This window comes from Drosophila guanche, unplaced genomic scaffold (genome assembly GCF_900245975.1).
Source record: "Drosophila guanche unplaced genomic scaffold, DGUA_6, whole genome shotgun sequence".
Taxonomy (NCBI): domain Eukaryota; kingdom Metazoa; phylum Arthropoda; class Insecta; order Diptera; family Drosophilidae; genus Drosophila; species Drosophila guanche.
Window position 1 is genome coordinate 7,259,494 of NW_022995745.1, and position 16,418 is coordinate 7,275,911.

Consider the following 16,418-nt stretch of genomic DNA (forward strand, 5'->3'; position numbering starts at 1 on the left):
CATACTATCGATGAATGTAAGGAAATGCCTTTAAGCGAATGAAAAGCAGGACTCGGAATTGCTGCTCCAAATCAAATGACATTGAAATACCCGGAAAGCACATACTCGTACCATATATAATACTTATAGTGTGCTGTCTGGTCTGTCGCGTAATTTGATTATTTTATAGACTGATAAAGCAAGAATCTAATGATAATCGCTGGCTCTGTGGTTCTTTTGCTGTGTTGGTGCTGGGCAGCCATTGGCTCAAGGGTTTGGGTCGTGTGGAAAATAATATAAAATGGCAAAATACTCGTAGATAGTAGATAATGGCCTATGTACGCAGAGTCCTACGGGTATTGGGTGTGCGGTAATCAAAAATGAAATGAATAAGTCTGCAGCTGCTTATGACCTTTCAATAGTACCGCCGAAGGGTAGTGGGGCGGTGTGGGTGGCGAGCGTACTCCTGATTGGCTCATCAATTATATTTCTGCCACTTGCACGCAGCGTGCAGGGTGGGTCGATAGTTATTATTATTTAGTTCTATGGCTGATAAGTATTTATGGAACATTTCCCGGACATCATTTGGGTGTGGGTGTGTTTGACACAAACTGCAATTATCATGTTAGATTATAGTCGGCAATGTGTTCGTTGTATTTTCGATTGATTGTCGAAATTATTGATTCACTTTTAATGGGTAAGGTCAACGGGTCAGCAGTCAGCAGTCAGCTCCGGAACGTATTCTTTTATGTTCTTGCCGTAAACTATAATTTGCGCAAGAGCTGTCTCGTACGAACAGAACTTTGAAGCAGCTAATGTAAGAGATAATGACGGGGGAAAATTGGTTTGCTCATCAAATTGATTATTATTTGAACTCCAACAGCAATTAGGCGGGCCAGCTGGGAACCTACAACCAATTGGCAGTGCCAATCAAACAGCTGATCCAGTGCCAGAAATGAGCGTTGTACAACACATATGTATGGTGTGACCGTGCGCTCCATCCCTTTTATTTAATGCGAGGGCTGCAAAACAGTGACTTCCCGCCAATATGTTTACTTTTTAAGGTTGTGCAGTTTGTTTTGATTAATGGAAATGAAACAGCGAGCGTGTATCTACCAGATACTTGCAACTGCCTGTTGACTGTAGCACGTTTTTCCACAGCGTCCTGTTGCACAATGCGCTTTGTAGCGCAGCTCTCTCATTGATAATCGAACCAATCAGCAACCAAACTTCGCAAAGCTTTGGCGCCATGCTGCATCTTGACAATGATACAAGACAGGGGGGATACGTGCATCAAAAATAAAGCGTGCAGTTCCTTCTTGACTTCTTACTGATACAATTAACGATTTGAAAATGATTTACAGATCTAAATGGCTATGCATTTCACACACTCATTCACTTGGCAACGAACTAACTTCAGTTACAATTATACACACAGATGAGCTTGTTTCACGTTGTCAGATTGATTTACTATTATTTTCATTTATCTTTTCGGCTTACATGTTACAGTGTGTACAAATTAACAAAAAAAAAATCTTGATCACCATTAATATGTATCAAATCATTTTATTTCGCGTTTAACTTTGTGAACATTCAGATTTGCTGCTTTTATTTTATGCTTGAATGGAATCCTCTCGTCGGTCCCGGGCTCGGTGTGAAATAAAAGAACATTTTACATATTAAACTCCCACACAGACGCTTTAGCTCAAGCATTTAGGTTGCTTAGAAGAAGAAGCCGAGGATCTTGCCTCCCAGATGTTTTCTCCTGGCCTCCTCGTGATCCATTATACCGCCCGAGGTGGTCAAGACAACGTAGCCGAACTGACGGGACGGCAGCAGATTGTTGGTCCACTTCTCAATGTCATTGATGGGCACATCGAACCTTGGGGAGATGACGCCACATTTGTTGAGGCGTCCCGTAAGGTTTACCACAATCTTGCCAGAGCGATGGTCATCGACAATCTCGAACTCGCCGATATAGCCGTGCTTCATCATCACAGTCAGGAACTTGATGATCACCTTTGAGCAGGGACGCAGCAGCACCTGGCGCTTGCCACGCTTCTCCGCGTTGTTGATGCATTTAAGGGCATCGGCCAATACGTTCATACGCACCATGGCTGCAAAATGTGAAAACGAGACAAATTAGTTCACGGCTCTCGCAGAACAATCAAAAGAACAGTAGAAAACTTTTCCTAAAAGCTAGCACGTGCAAAATACATGAAAAAATAACTCCAGGGCGGCCGCCATTGCCTGTGTGTGTGTGTGTGTGTGTGTATGTGTGCGAACTCCCATGCTGGGCTGTGTGAGTTCCTCTGTCTGGGCATTGGAGTTACATGGTGTAAACAACAACAGGCAACAGATAGATTTTCGGGCAGGACGGTGCTCCCCCTCATCAATATGCCGGCTAGAGATTCCCTAGGTCAATGGATCGAATGCTCTCGCCTGAATCCCGCTTACAGACGACACACAACCACCAGCAACAACAACAGCAGTCGCACACACACACACACAGCTGACATCTCCCTCACCGGGCAGGAATCACAGCCCAAAAACGCCGCAACATAAAAAAATTGGCAAAAAAATAGATTTAGATATCCTAGGACTCATTCATTGATGGACAATGTCATGTTTATACATTGGGCCAAGCGGGCAGTGTTCGGCGTAACCACTGTCGGCCAACAAGTAATTGGATAAACTTTGGCTCACAACAAAAAAATATAAAAAGAATAACATTTTTCACATATTTTGCATAGCACTCGCACTAAATCTATGGTTTAAACCACAGTGGACACATTTGGCTTGCCATTTTTTGGCTTTACTTTAACAAATCTATTAAATTAAGCGACGATTACCTAGGATTGATTTGCAAACACAAATTTACACGACCGCGAACGTATCGGAAAAGAGAAAGAGGAAGTCGGGCAGGCCGCATCTGACACTTGACAGCTGGCAGGGTTGCTTTGGAGCACCCAGAGTTGCTTCTGCTGCTGCCTATCAGAGCCCTGATAAAAAATATGCCGTTTTCTGCAAAAAATTTCTACGGTCACACTTCAAAAATATAAACATTGTATTTATATTTGGTCTTAATTGGTATACTTACAGTATATTTCGGTATATTTGGGACTGTCAGGTGGTATATTTCATTAGTGAAATCCGCGGCCAAATAAACAAACAAAAAAACAAAAAGAAATGTCAAAACCGTGAGTATTGCATGAAATAAGTTAACAAAATGACTATTAACGTGGGAATCATGATCTTAGGTATGGCCTAATCATACCGGGGCAGCAAAAGAAGGAGGCTGCCCGGCCGGCAAAGCCGCCCACCAAACCGTCCGTATTCGACGAGAGCAGCGACTCCGACGACAGTAAGAATGCCCCACAAATGCGCCCCAAAGCCGGCGTGACTGGCGGACCAAGTGTAATGGAGCGTCGGGTGGCACGCCGCATGCAGGAGAAGGCCCTGGCCGAAGATCCCACCATATTCCAGTACGATGAGCTCTACGACGAAATGGAGAACAAACGCGACGAGGCCAAGCAGAGCAAGAGTCAGGAGCCCCGCAAGGCCAAGTACATCAACCGCCTCATGGAGCACGCCGAGCGGCGGAAGCTAGAGAAGGAGCTGCGTGTCGAGCGGCAAGTGCAGAAGGACCGCGAAGCTGAGGGCGAAATGTACAAAGACAAGGACACCTATGTGACAGCAGCGTATCGCAAAAGGCTCGAGTCGATGCGCGAGCTCCAAGAAAAGGAACAGCGGGCCGACTACCTTGAGGCCATAGGCGATGTGACCAAGCAAAAGGATCTGGACGGCTTCTACAGACATTTGTACGAGCAAAAACTGGGCACCACAGAAACGCAGGTGGCCAAACCGAAGACAGCACCATCCACCGAGGAAGTGGCCTACAAGCCCATCAAAGCGGAAGTGCCAAAGCACCGCAGCTACAGAAAACGCCGTGCCTCTGACGATGAAGAGAATCAGCCATCCGCCTCTCCTGCCAAGCCAACCACAATTCCAGATACGTCTGACAACAAGCCAGGCAATGCAGCCAGCTCGCTGGCGCACTTGAACAACAACATAGATGCGGACTCTGATTTCAGCATCGATGATTCCAGCGAAGATGAGGTGGAGGATGAGAAGGAAAAGAACATGAAGCAGGCGCAGGCCAAGAAGCAGACCAAGAAGGAAAGTAAGTCAGAGCAGTCTAAGAGTCAAGACCCAGCCAAGAAGCGGAAAACGGAGCAGCCAGAGAAGCCCGAAGATGTCTGCAAGGAAGCGATGGCAGATCCCAAGTCCAAATCAAAGGATGACGATGGGGATAAGAAGGATGCTGATGTGAAGAACCTGCCCATCCCCACGGTAACCAAGCCGACCGTCGACCGTACTTTGATCTGGCGCAAGCGGACCGTGGGCAAGGTCCTTGAGGAGGCACTGGCCCGCTATCAGGTGCGCAAGAAGTCCCGTCAGGGCTGAATGCAATTAGAAAAGTTTTGGCAACGCATTAAAAAGGGGAAATAACCGAAACTCGAAAACAAAAAATGTCCATTGTTTGCTTATTATGTTAATTCCAATTTGTCCCCCGTGTCATAGTTTATTTATGCATGTGCATGGCAGTTTCAGCTTCAGCTTCAGCTTCGGGACCACAAAGGCATCTTCTGGGGACAAACCCCCTTGGTGCACATATTTAGCATAAGTTGCAATTTTCTTTCTTTCCTTCTCTCCCTCTTTATGCGCTTTCTACAAAAAAAATGGCAAGAAAATGCTGATGGCTTCGTCTGACGAGACATTAGATACCCTTGCCGGTCTATGGTGTTATTTTTGGATCACATTCATGTGTACTTTGTTCCATGTAGAGACGGATTTGGTGGACACGTTTTTCCGTGCAAAGTCTTATTCGATTCAGTACAAGTATCGGATCAATGATATGGTAATGCGATCTTATCAGTTTTCCTATAGTCTCTGACATGAGGGACTCCCACTCGGGTACTTTGAAATGGAAATTATGTCAATATGTGCACATGCATAAATACTCGTTTAATTCATGAAATTAGAGATGTTTTCTAAAGGTTGGGCTAGGTTATTTGTATTACCCACAAGAGTAGGGTATAAAAAGCTCACGGCGCCAACTTCGGCATGACGGATAGAAGCAGAGGAAGAGGCAGTGGCAGTGAAACCCTGGATGTGGATTGGCGACAGAGCCAGAGGAGCTGCTTGTAGATGGTGGGGTGGGGGATAGAAGCACGGAGCATGGCACGAAGATATTCCATTTATTTTGTATGACGACGACGACGACGACGACAAACCCAAAAGAGCCAACAAAAAGAAGACGGGAAAAAAAATAAAACTTGCAAAACGCCCAAATAACAAAGAGCCAAGTTGCCGTTAGTTTTCTTTTTTCTCTCTCTTTTTTTTGTGTGTTTTGTTTCATTTTACCGCAAAAGCTGGAAATCCCTTTTGAAAATAGGTGTGCCTGCCTGCCTGCCTTCGCTGCTCTGCGATGCGATGCGCTGGCTGTGGGCCGCGCGCCATAAAAGCGAAAGGCAAGGAATGGAAAGAAATGAAGGGGAAGAGCAAAGCCCGGGCATGGGCTATGAGCATAGCTGACATGGTTAGGAAGCGGGTCCGGCGCATTGCAGACATAGTAGACCACAGCATCAGGAGCAGGAGCAGCAGCAGCAGCAACGGCAACGGCAGCGTCCTCATCTGCATCTGCATCCTGGCTGTCAAGTCGGATGCTTCGCTTTTGATGTCGTCAACGTGCTCTCCGTCCTTGTCGTCGGCCTCGTGCTAGTCGTCCTCGTCGTTGTCGTCAGCGAAATTAATAGTGAAATCCATTTTCCATTTGGCACGGCCCTGTGCCCCGCACTCTACACTGCGCCACATAACAACTGCATCGCGGCTCTGGCCATCTCGCTTGCACACTCAACTCTTGCCTGCTTTTATGTATGTGATTCTCTCCCTCATACCTGTTTGATTGTGTCATCAATCTCACATGTCTTCTTCTTTTACTGCCGCTGCTCTGCTGATGCTGCTGTTGTTGTTGTTGTTGTTGTTGTTGTTGTGACTGCTCCTTCATTACATTCCTCTTCATCATTTGCTGGCGCTGCCGCTATTTCTACTTCTCATTCTTCTTCCTGTTCCTGTCCTTGTTGCTGTCTGTGCTGCAGTCGAGATTTGTGTTCCACATTTTAGGCAAATTAATTTGATATGAAATGAGCATTCCGTTCCGTCAAGTGTGCTTCCGCATAACGGATCGTATCGGTTGGAAGAGTGCGGCATGCGTACACATGACCATCTCTTTCTGATTGATGGCAGTGATCAGAGCAGTGGGGTGTGATTATTTTACCCTCTCTAATTGATTGTGTTTGGTGGTATGCAGTTGCTGGAATGGCCCAATTCGGTTTTGATAATAATCGGTTTAAGCAACAACGTCGGCGAACAGGGTATTCTGACAGCCAAGTGCATAAGCATTTGAGTGGATCGCTTAGACATTTATCGCATTAAAATGTTGTACATGATTAAGCAGCGAAGTACAAATATACATACATACATATGTATGAACATATATATTTTACAATATATTTTATTCAGCTCTCCCTCTCTCTCTCTATGGGTCTGGTCTTTACCTGATCCACGACATTGAGAGAATATGCAAATATCTTTGAGGAACAGTGCAGCTGCAGCTGTGGGATGGGAGAGCGATAACACGAGGACAGCGCTTGCATAACTGTAATTCCATTAACCCCGTTGTTCGTTCGTTATGCGGTCCGTACCTCGGTTGGCTGCTCTCTCTCTCTCTATCTCTCTTTGGCTGCTGCTCCTCGTTGGTTAATCAATTTACGATCATAATTACTTGGGCCTGTGGCGATGGTGCGGGCATGGTTTGGCTGCTTTTGGCTCTGGCTTTTCCTTTTGGCCTCTGCCAAATTGCACTGATGCAATCTGACTCTCCTTCTTCTTCTCCTCTCATGGCTTTGCTCCTTTGGTTTATATGTGTTGGAGGGGGGTGGCATTATGGACAGGGGCTGTGACTGGGGGTATAACTTAGTAAAGGCTTCAAGATTGTGATCATTCACGTGTAAATTCAATTATCAACATTTTCAATGCCAGGCTGGACGTATGAGGGGGTATTTTCACCGCAAAGGAGTCTAGGGGAACGGGGAGGGGGAGAGGGCGTACCAGCAGGCAGCGGCAGTTAGTCTTATCCAGAGTTGACAGGGCCGTAGACGAGTGGGGGGAAAGAGCAGAGACTTGCTCAGCACATTTAGGTCCCTCCCTTCATTCCCCCGCTCCACTTACTCTACCGCTCTAGCCGCGACGCCACTGACTCCCTGGGTGTGTGTGTATGCTGGTGATTTATTTCGTGTGTGCACTGAGTGTGTGTGTGTGTGTGTGTGTGTGTGTGTATGTGGGGGTAATGTATAAGAAGCCGAGCCGCCGCCTCTTGGCAAGAAGCAATGCGCGGCGCGGTGAGACGCATCCAAAAAAATTTCGTTTGCTGCATTGGACAGAGAGTGTAATGAAAAACTAGCTGGGGTGGGATGTGGTAGGGTGGGGTAGTAGGCTAGATGCCAACGCTCATGACAAACAAAACGCATCCCACTCACACACACATATGCACAGGACCGTGCACAAACACACATGTGTAGATGGAGCGTTCGCTCTGTCAGCCTCTTCTTGTATCTTTGCCATTGCATCTTCGCATATCCCGTTAGTTGGCTTGGGTCACGGGGTAGATTCGTTTCGTTGGCAGTTCTGTTGCCATGGCACTGCGCTGCCGCTGCCGCTGCCGCAGCCACTGTCTTAAGCCGCTGCCCGTGCTCTGCCGCTGCTTTAAGCGGCTCCCACTGCCTTTTTGCTCTGCTTTAAATGCTCTACTTTTGCTTTATTTTACTTTACTTTTCAGATTAAGTTCTGCCGCAAAGTGTGGTAATACGAGGTGAAGCATTCCAGTTCTCCCGCCTTTCCACTCGCTCTCTCTTTATACATATGTATGTGCCTTTCTTTGTGTCACCCACACAGACGCCTCTACAGCAACTTGTGCGAGAGTTCACTGTAATCCAGGAAGGCCTCACCTTGCATAAATACACCCTTTTCCTCTGCTTTCATTATGTTATTCCCGTGCACTGCCGCTCCGCTTCCTTGCGCCATCTCTGCAGTTCCAAGGTGTACTTATAATCCTTTCCAGTAGGGTGTGCCATATGTTGAAAGCTGTGAGATTTCTGCGAGCGGGTGTGAGGAGGCTTTTGTTCTTTTTTTTTATAACGAACTGCACTTTTTCGGATTAACATGGTTTTTTTTTATCAATATGTACAGACGGATGTACATATGGATGTACATACATGCATACATATGTAACTACATATAACAATAAAGAGTTTATGGCGTAATTATGGGATGGAAGATAGACAGCCCAACCGCGTATCTATTTATTTAAATTGAACACTCTTTAAATATTTCCAAGCCGAGAGTTTTTTTCTTTTCGTAGCCAGGAACCAAAATGCAGCCGTCTGAAAAAGTTAAGGGCCTCGTAAAACTGTCAATCCACAGCACTCGAATCCTGTTAAGCTCAGATGTCTCAGATTGATTCATTGATTCAGCGAGGAGCTTCGTAACAAAGTTACTTATTTGCTGTGAATATGGGTATTTTTAAAGAAATGTAATGGTTAAAATTACCTCAAGTACTGAATATTCGTATTTCCCTATTTTCTCATGATCTTTTATATTAATTCGGAAATCGGGTAGATCTGAATATGATCTGAGAACTGCACTCCTGCTGCCCCTCCCCTTTCTTTCCTGCCGTCACTCTGTCTCATTTTCAGAGATGGGTAATCGTCGAGTCGATACTTGTGCACCTCTAGGTCTTCCTGCAGGTCTTCCCCTGCACTTCCTTTAACCCCTACTGTGTGGTGTGGCTGTGGTTGCTGCGGGCGTTCGTTGTTTGCGTGTGTGGTGGGAATGGGTACGGGAGTGGGAGTGGGAGTGCGAGTGTGAGTGTGAGTGAATGGGCAGGGGGTAGAGTGTGGTAAGGTGAGGAGGGGGGGTGGCAAGGGGGAGGCCCTGCCTTAGTTTGCCTTTTGCGGGCGTGGCCTGGCTAATAAGCAGGAAATTAAAATGTTATATGCATTGTCATGGTTGCTCAGCCGTCCGTTCGTCCGTTCATCTGCCAAGCCTCTCCTCGGGCATTGTCAACTCTCTACGCCTGCCCCCGCCCTACTTCTCCACCGTCCTCCACCTAGATGTGTGTGTGTGTGCTGTAGTGTGCGGTTTGGTGGCGCGCCTTCAAGTATGCATTATTTTTACGTGTCAGTGCGCATTTTTGGCATAATTGAAGCACAAACACAGCGCCAGAGCTCCCGCTGCTTCCGTTGCTGAAGGTCGTTTATATGCTCTCAGCACTCACTCACACACACACACTTTCCCCTTTCCATTCTGCTGAGGCCATCCCTAAGCCAAAGTTAACATTGCGTGCCTGCAGCTTCGCTGGACTTGGATTAAGTTTTACACTCTTTCACCCGCTCTCTGCACTCTCACCCCCTTTATTCTTTTTCGCTCTTTTTCGCTTTTTCTGCCCTGCTCCTCTGCCTCTGCCTGTGCGTGTGTGTGTGTGTGTGTGTGTGCTTGAGTGTGTATGGGCGGGCAGCTTATAGACAGCCAAAGTTTTTGTCACCCGCCCCCCCATTATCATCAACACCCCTTTCACGCCTGCTGCTGCCGTACCGTACCCTCTTGCACGATAAGTTTTTATACCCTTGCAGAGGGTATTATTACGACGTTGCAGAAATATTTGGCAAGCAGAGCAGATGCACAGCGTAAGCATGCATATTTTATTAAATACTGGATAAATAATGCACATCAAATCGTATCCCAAAATGTAATCCAAAATATGTTCATGATGGACTTCGTGTATTTCGTGGATAGTAAATCGTAATTTACAAATAAGAAGTTGTCATCACCACAGACAGCTGTTCTCTTGCGAGGCTCACACGCTTGTTCCTCTCTAAGCCGAGAGAGAGCGAGTGGATGGTCCTCGCCACCTATGTAATTCCTTATTATATCGTGAATCGTAGAGCCTGAATAAATACTTACAATTGATTATTCTACCATCTACTATAACTGTACTTAGTTAAACTAATTTATTTGTAATACAAATCGAATAAAATGTTTAGACCATCCCAGCTAATGGGAAGACTGGATCTGAAAGTGTATTAAGAGCTTCGGCCCCTGCGGCGAGTTTTTCTTTCTTGTTAAATGAGATTCTGTTTTATGTTTCGCAGCCTTCCCCCACTCCCCACTCCCCTCTTCACCACTGATCCGCTATAACCGAATTCCATCTGAACACATCTGCGGCACTTCACCTCCACCTCCACCTCCACCTCCGCCCCCCCCTCAGCATTCAACGCTGCTGTTCTCATGCACATCTCACACTTTACGACTTTTGCGGTTGTTAGGCAGGCGGCAGGGGGCGTGGTTGCTGGAGTGGGCGTGGTCGTGGTCGTGGTCGTGCCTGGGTCGCTGGCTCTTATATAAAAACCTAATTAAAAGTGCTTTATTATGCAATTAAAACAGATAATGTCGCATTGTGGAGCCGCCAAGTGGGTAGGGTACCGGACACTCAGCTGCGGACCGAAGGGAATGCATTTTCAGCCAGGGATGTTCATAACATATCGATATTTACAGCACTTACACTAAAAATAAAAAATACAATGGAAAATATTATAATTATTGTTATTTATTTTATAAATTATAATTCTGATAAGACTTAGCTAGGCTCCAAAACCATTTACGGATCTCGTAACAAATTGTGAAATAATTGATATGTGGAACAAAGTCAAACATTTTTAAACAAATTCCCAAACATTTACGAACCGAAATTGTCAACGATATGCACTAGCAGAAATGTAAATACATTTATTGTATGAACAATACAATACAATAAATACAACACTATTTGCAAGTGATTTCGAATAAGCACAAAGATGCAGTTTCAGCCCAAACCCAATCCCAATCCCAATCCCAATCGCAATCCCATTTCTCACCCTCGGTATCCCCTGTCCACTCATTTCGCATCCCTCTCTGCAGTTCCTTTCCTCATTGTTGACATTTGTTTTGCATAAATTCTTTTTTGGCTAGGAAAATGTAAAATTCTCACTTGTTTGTCCATTGGCAGAGTCCTCCCCCCCCCCCCATTTACTCTCCCTCTGCCGCTGCCATCCCACATTACCATTTCCCTTGTGGGTGTCCTGGTCAGATGAGAGATGAGAGGGTGCATGTTGCTGGGCCTGGGCACAGGCTGCTGCTGCTGGTGGGGGACAGGGATGGGAACATGGGGATGCTGCTGCAACTCTTGTCTTTGCTTTGTCCTGATTTATGTGCTTATAGCACTCGCATTCGGTGTCCAGTCCCTGCTCTGCTCTGCTCTGCTTTGCTCTGCTGCTCTGTTCTGTTCTGGATTCAACTTCAGTTTCGGGTCTGGCAGGGCCTGCATTCCCCAGAAAGGACATTGCAGGACATTCTCGGACATGCGACAGGCCGAAACTTCACACATTCGCTGAGCCTTTGGGTGGGTACCCGGGATTCGGGTCTCTGGTCTTGGGATCCGTGATCCGGGTGTGTGTTGGGCTGTGGGTGTGTGTGTGTGTGTGTGTGGCTGGTATGCTCGTATTTAGACAAACATAAAATATGCTAATTTATGGCTGTTGATTTTAATAACTTGGCCCCGCCGCCCATATAATCATGCCCTGTTTTTCTTTGCCTTCTCTTATCAGTGGACTGTCGGAAGAGAGGAGTGCGGGGGAGGACTGCTGAAAATTGGAACAGTCCAGTGGGAGGACGTGTAGGAGGCAGCCGCATTACACCAGAGAGTAACAGCTCACATGCTAAAATGAAAATAGAAAGACAGAGTTCCACTGTAATTTAAAGTCTGAAACATTTCACGTCGCAAGAGGCTTTGATTGGCAGCCCTGACTTTAATTTAATATTCGAATCTTGATAGTCTCCGCCACTATCCGTGATTTAATCCCAATTGTAACTGGCATGGACATTGATAGTCCGGGCTAATCTGCTTTGTACTCGTCACAGACGGCACGGGGCACGGCCCCTATGTCGCTATTGTACATAGGAAAAGGCGCTGCTGGAGCGCTGCCTCTCCACGTCAACGTGCATTACAGTGGCTGGCACCAATAAAGTGTTCCGCTGTAAACGCACTGCACAGCATGTGACTGTCAGCGGCACACTCGGCACTGCCACTACTGTAGTTGCAGTCACTCTCATAATGATCTACTGTATTGTTTGGAAACTTAACAGCTGTTGGGTAACTTCGAACTTCCATCCAATCAATTTCAAAATCAGTCACAGCGACATTTAAAGACGCATAAAATTACATTCGTAATTGTTCAGGATTTACAACGATTCAGTTGCAAAGTAGCTAAGTAGTAAGTTGAAGACGATGTCAGTTGAAGATTTTCAAGAGTTGGATTAACCCAAATTGCGTGGGCAGCCATGAAAGCAAGCGCAGCTTATAATGAGAGCGACAAATCGTGGGAGGGATAGAGCAAGAGCGCAAGAGAGCAGCTTGGCGGCAATGCTGCAGTGCCAGTCACAGAGCGAACAAAGAAAGAGCGCGACATAAAGAGAAGCGAGAGAAGAGACTGCAATGTTCCGGAATATTCTGTAACTGTTACTTTATGCTGAGCCTTTCTAGCTGTGAATTATTTACATTAAATTTTCAAACAGACCGCTGGCAGATTATCAGCGTTCGAGTTCGAGAAAGTTCTAGAACTTATTTATTTACTGCAACCGAGACAATGGATTTTAGACACATGCAAGTTCATTTCTATTCACAGTCAAGAAACCTCACATCGAAGCACAGTCGTGGCCGTCATATTTAGACAGTGTGGAGACAAGAAGCCATTCAAGTCACACTCTCTAATCACTGCCAAAGAACTTTGTCACAGCATAGTGGAGCGGAGTCGTGGATACAGCAGCCGAGTCAAGTGAGGACAAATCAGTCACATCGAACCGTCATTGGTAATGGATAGCCCTCGAACAGACTTCGAAGTCACCACAAAAGTCCAGCCCCCAACTGTCGCCAGTGATCCGATAACCGATATACATACTCGAATGATTGCAGGGAATGGACGGGAGCGGGAGTTACAACAGATAGAGTCCATCGGGCTGACATCAATGGCCATCGAGTACACATGTCTGTGGATAGATGGAGCACTGACAAATAGCAACTGTCCCCTTGCCCGTCCTCGACCCCATCCACATGCCTCCCTTTGCTTTCGTCCACCTCTTTATCCACTGTCCCGTACCCTGTCACAGTCGCCATCCCGGCCACAAAAGCACGGACTTTTCAATGGGACTTCCTTACCTTTCCGGCGAATCTCTTTTTGTTTTTTTTTGTTCTCTTTCGTTTTTTATTTTACGGGGTTTTCTGCTCTTTTTGTTTCCGTTGTCACTCGTTTTCGGTTTTTGTTGACAAATCATTCTATGCGTGTGCTGCGGGTGGGGATAGCGATGGAGGAATGTCGGGGCTGTGTCCTGTGGCACCACAAAGGGCACCCCAGTGCAAAGGACAGAGATTGGACAGAGAGGACAGAGGGTACACAGGGTAGAGGGCATGGCAGTCAGGTGGTCCATTGTCCGAGGCAACTGGCATATCATTCATTCACCTGGGCAACGGATGCGCCGATGTCGAGGCGAACGTCATCTGGCGCTTCAGAAAGCGCTCGCCCAAATATTCCAACAGTTGAGTGTATGTGGGTGTGGGTGTGTGTGTGTGTGTGTGGTGGGAAGGGTAGAGGGCAGGCTATATGTAAGTATATGCTCCACAAAGAGTCCCTGCATCAATGGGTCAGTTTGAGGCAACGATGACGAGATTATGCTCATTAGAGTGAAGGCCTCGCCTGACAGCAGGGAGCAGGGAGCAGGGAGCATGCAGCAGGCAGTAGGGGGTTCCACATCCATTACCCACCTCCTGTCGGTGGTGAAAACAATGGGGATTGAGAAACCAGTGGATTGCCAGAGCGACTGGTACGTGGCACGCGGCACTTGGCACTTGGCACACTGCGCCAACAAAAATAGCGCAAAAAGAAGATCAGGCACACCGATACAGCTGGAGAGTGTTTGCGGTGTGGATGGGCCCAACCCCGTGGCTATTTTTGAAACAAATCCCAGCCAGACCTCGAAAGTTCACGACGTTCTTTGACCCCTTCTACCCTGCCCTGCCCCAAAATAATCGACCTAATTGATGGACAGTTTCGGGGCACCACTGCCAATTAAGTAACCACATTTAATAGATGGAAAATAACTAAGATTGACACATTGTTTTGACCCGGCAAAACGTTAGACTCAATGAAGACTATTTTAATGCAACAAAACATAAATAGATTCTTCATAGGCTCCCATCACTGTTATACCTCTCTGCTACCCCCTGTGTGCCCACCCGCTATTATGATGATGCCATCAGTTTTGGTGAGCGTTGATGGGAGGCTGGGCAGGCTGGGTAGGCCCTAAAGCCTGATCGACTGGCACACTCGGCAACTACTTTCCATTCAGAGGAGCAACTTGAAAAGAGTTCTCGGTTCACAAAGCGTTGAAATGCTTCCCCATATAAATCCCGTAATTCTAAGTTAATTGGGTTGTCAATTGATGGAAGAGTGAGAGCGAGAGCAGATAGAGGGGAAGGGGGGGGGGGGGGGGGGGGGGGGGGGGGGGGGGGCAGTTCACCGAAACAAAATTGGGAGCAGGGTTGCCGGGCACTGCCACTGTGAGGGAACAAAGTTTGTTGGCCAACGAGTTGGCCTGTCTCTCTCCCCCTCTCCCTCTCTCTCCCGCTCACTCACTCTCTGTAACTGTAACTGTGTGTGCATATTTGTGTTTGTGTGTGCGCTTGTGCTGTTTGTGTTTGTGTGCTGTATGTAGCTCGTTTCACTCGGCATTTGTGCAATATTTTCTCATGAATTGACGTGCCCGGTTGATAGGCTTCTGCCTGGAATGGCAGCAGTTTTTTGGGTCTGTTGGGGCTGAGGCTGCGACTGCGACTGGGACTGGGACTGGGACTGGTGCTGCAACGACTGAAGGGTTGCCATTATTTGTATGGCCTAAAACTTTTTCGTAATGCCCTGATCAATGCACAGAGAGAAAGAGAGAGAGAGAGAGAGAGTGGCATGAATCCTAGGATGGTGGGGGATAGTTGTCGAATTCAATTGAAATTGCATTTGAAATCATTTTGGCATTTAGCATTATTATACATATTGTTAGGCACAACAAAAATGCCAGGTCCTGCCGGTCCTGCCTGTCCTGCCTGTCCCGCTGCCGATAGCAGCTACCGATATGGAAATTGTTGTGCTTGTGTCAGTTTCAATTTACCACAATTTGCACAATTTATTTGCTTTGACTTTGACTCTTCAACCCCGGACGAAGCCTGAGCCTGAGCCGGAGCCGGAGCCGGAGCCGGGAGCCTCCTGCACTGAGCTGGTACAGTTGCCGCACAGTTTTACCATCCAGGGCCGTCCGTGCCACAATATGCCACATTTCATAGAAGCCGACCACCACCATATACTAGTACAATTCCCTCAGCTTTATTTCATTTCATTTCATTGCATTTCATTTCATTTCATTTTGTTGTGCATCGCATTGCGATGGTAAGTTTTTTTTTGTTGTTTTGCTGCCTGCCCCAAAGGCCCTTTTTGCACTGCAACATTGCCATTTTTTAATTCTTTTTTATTGTTATTTTATCTGCTGTGGTTGCTGCTGGCCCACCTAGATTTGGCCTGGCCCTGACCAGCCAATGCATTGCCAAAGTGTTGGCCCATAATCAATTTGATTTGTTCGACAATCAACTGGGCAATGGGCAGTGGGCAAAAGCGCGTCAAAGGATTCTATGGCTATGCCCATCAATGCGAATTGCTTTTCATTAGAGCAATTTTTGATTTAGAAATGCGTGGAAATAGGTTTTCCCCGCCACATTCCACATTTGAGCAAATGAAAGCCGCAAATTGCCAAATTAAAATGCACTGTTGGTGGTGCTTTCTTTTTCCCTTAAAACATTGCCGCTGGAAAAGCATTTGCAACAAATTAATAAAGCATGCTTTTTGGTGTGCCCCGAAAGTGGGGCACAAATAATTTCGCTCTGCACACACATCCAAGTGAAATGAGCCCGATGGAAAACTTGCACAAAACTTTTAATGTGCCTAATCCCATACCCCATACCCCATACCCCACTACCCATCCCCATGCCCATTCCCATTCCCATTCCCATCCTTCTCGTATTTATCTAACCCCATTATGCTGCCAGCAAGGGCTCAGCTTCGGCTCCGGGATTAGGCAGCGTAACAACAACATTGTGTAAGGTCAAACTGTTCTACTACTTGCGTTCCACATGACCTGCACATGGCAGTTGGATGCAGGGTGCCGGTGCATGCTGCAGGACGCAGGGC

At 46.7% G+C, this 16,418-nt stretch overlaps 2 protein-coding genes across 2 annotated transcripts; one reads left to right on the forward strand and one right to left on the reverse strand.

Annotated features, from left to right (window-relative positions):
• Nucleotides 1–1,519: 1,519 nt before the first annotated feature.
• On the reverse strand, nt 1,520–2,980 carry LOC117580958 (40S ribosomal protein S15Aa). The gene is made up of 2 exons (XM_034267743.1): nt 2,832–2,980; nt 1,520–2,096 (listed from the first exon to the last, which is right to left on the reverse strand). Exon 2 carries the CDS (start codon nt 2,092–2,094, stop codon nt 1,702–1,704), a length of 393 nt encoding a protein of 130 aa, XP_034123634.1. The 5' UTR covers nt 2,095–2,096; nt 2,832–2,980; the 3' UTR covers nt 1,520–1,701.
• A 68-nt stretch (nt 2,981–3,048) lies between these two features.
• Nucleotides 3,049–4,499, forward strand: LOC117580957 (nuclear speckle splicing regulatory protein 1). Its single transcript, XM_034267742.1, has 2 exons — nt 3,049–3,179; nt 3,240–4,499. Exons 1-2 carry the CDS (start codon nt 3,169–3,171, stop codon nt 4,444–4,446), a joined length of 1,218 nt encoding a protein of 405 aa, XP_034123633.1. The 5' UTR covers nt 3,049–3,168; the 3' UTR covers nt 4,447–4,499.
• The last annotated feature ends 11,919 nt before the right edge of the window (nt 4,500–16,418 follow it).

Bases quoted from the DNA above. Each gene is read 5' to 3' on its own strand.
- LOC117580958 (XM_034267743.1), bottom strand. From the start codon at position 2,094: ATGGTGCGTATGAACGTATTGGCCGATGCCCTTAAATGCATCAACAAC.